Below are 1,822 nucleotides of genomic sequence, written 5' to 3'. Positions count from 1 at the left end.
GTCACAGTATAAAGGATATACAATAGGGAGAAGCAAATCTGCGCGGTTGAATCAAAAACAGGATCTTGTCCCTACTGTATATCTTTTATTGTGGTTTTGTCACGTTTTGTTGAACGTTATTTAGTGAATAAAATGAGTTCGGACTTAATCCTTTTCAACATTTTGGAAACATTTTTGGAATCTTCTTCAAGCTCAAGTGAGGAAGAAGAAATAATTACAACTTTCCGAACTAAAAGAATAATTCCAAAAATCATAAATTATGTGGAATGTGTAAAAAGAATGGAAAAAGACACTGTAAGTGTTATATCTTTTTATATAAGTACTTCTATATCTTTTTAAAAATATAATTACTGTACATAATACACCATTATTTATATTGAATAATAATTTTTATATTTGTCATAGTTCTGTAGGCATTTCAGACTGTGTCCAGAAACATGTGAACAATTAATAGATGGTTTTCAGCAATCAGATTTCTTCCCAAAAAATGAAATGCATGGTGGTAAATCAGCAGTATCTGCTGAAAAACATATATTATCATTTTTGTGGTCAGTACAGAACAATAAAACAGTTTATATAGTACATTTTTATAATATAACATTTTTATAATATTGTATAATTTTATTAATATTTATATAATATACTTACGTATGTTTTATAGGTTTGCAGGAAACAAATCATCGATGCGAGACGTAGCAGATCGATTCGATATAGCTATTTCAACCTGCGAAACAATTTTATCAAGAGTTATGAATTACCTTCTAAGCATAGCTACAGATATTATTAAATTTCCTAATAATGACAAAGAAAAAGACGAGCTGGCTTATCATTTTTCAAAGGTTACATCTTAAATAAATTTAGAAAATTACTTATTATTAATATAATAATTGTTATTAAAATAATAAATGATTATTCCTTTTCACAGATGTCAGGTTTCCCAAATGTAATAGGATGTATTGACGGATCGTACATAAACATTCGTACTCCTAAACATAAAATAAGATCTACTTATGCTAATCGATACGATAAAACGAGTCTTACATTACAAGGAATTTGTGATGATAAGAAGAGATTTATTGATGTCTTCACTGGAGTGATTGGCAAATTTCACGATAGCAGGACATTTACATTATCCTTCATAAGCAAAAATATTAGTGATATATGTCAAAATGGAAAGTATCATTTGTTAGGCGATAGTGCTTACCCATTAAGGGAATATCTTTTAACACCTCACAAAGATTATGGAAATCTTACTCAATCGCAAAGAATATACAATAAAAAACTTTGTGGAACTAGAGTGTGCATCGAAAATACATTTGGCTTGTTAAAATCACGATTTCGTCAGTTAATGGAATTACAATTTCACGATGTCAAAAAAATGTCAAAATTTATAATTTCGTGTTGCGTATTGCACAATTTATGTATTGATTTGAAGGATTTATTCGATCTAGAGTTAATAAACGAACTCAATGATGAAATGTTTAATATCGATGATTTTCAAGTTATGGGAGAAATGGAATTAAAAAGAAGAGGAGAGCAGAAGAGAAATGAAATATGTGATACCATTTCACAATAGTAAATAATAATTAAACAAGGTGAAGGACAATAGTAAATAAGTTATTTTTTTTAATTCAGAGGTTTTTGAAAATCTGTACATTTTATAAAAAATAAAAACACGAATAAAATGAAACAATATTACTTGTTGAATGTTTTTATATTTATAGCTCTTATATCTTAATTTTTTTTCCACATTGTACTTACATTCTTATTAATACATCAATCTATAACATTCTTTAAAATAAAATTAATAGAATTTCTTTAA

General features: G+C 27.2%; 1 protein-coding gene across 1 annotated transcript; it reads left to right on the top strand.

Moving 5' to 3' along the window:
• Nucleotides 1–279: 279 nt before the first annotated feature.
• On the top strand, nt 280–1,576 carry LOC108780201 (putative nuclease HARBI1). The gene is made up of 5 exons (XM_018547837.1): nt 280–294; nt 406–548; nt 662–839; nt 926–1,340; nt 1,452–1,576. The coding sequence occupies exons 1-5, from the start codon at nt 280–282 to the stop codon at nt 1,574–1,576; spliced, it is 876 nt and encodes a 291-aa protein (XP_018403339.1).
• The last annotated feature ends 246 nt before the right edge of the window (nt 1,577–1,822 follow it).

Source organism: Cyphomyrmex costatus, unplaced genomic scaffold (genome assembly GCF_001594065.2).
Source record: "Cyphomyrmex costatus isolate MS0001 unplaced genomic scaffold, Ccosl1.0 scaffold687, whole genome shotgun sequence".
NCBI classification, from domain to species: domain Eukaryota; kingdom Metazoa; phylum Arthropoda; class Insecta; order Hymenoptera; family Formicidae; genus Cyphomyrmex; species Cyphomyrmex costatus.
Note: the sequence above shows the minus strand (reverse complement) of the source record. Positions and strands in the feature narration are given on the sequence as shown.

Bases quoted from the DNA above. Each gene is read 5' to 3' on its own strand.
- LOC108780201 (XM_018547837.1), top strand. The intron at 549-661 runs GTCAGTACAGAA...TATGTTTTATAG, and splicing joins CATATATTATCATTTTTGTG to GTTTGCAGGAAACAAATCAT. The intron at 1,341-1,451 runs GTCAGTTAATGG...TATTCGATCTAG, and splicing joins CTTGTTAAAATCACGATTTC to AGTTAATAAACGAACTCAAT.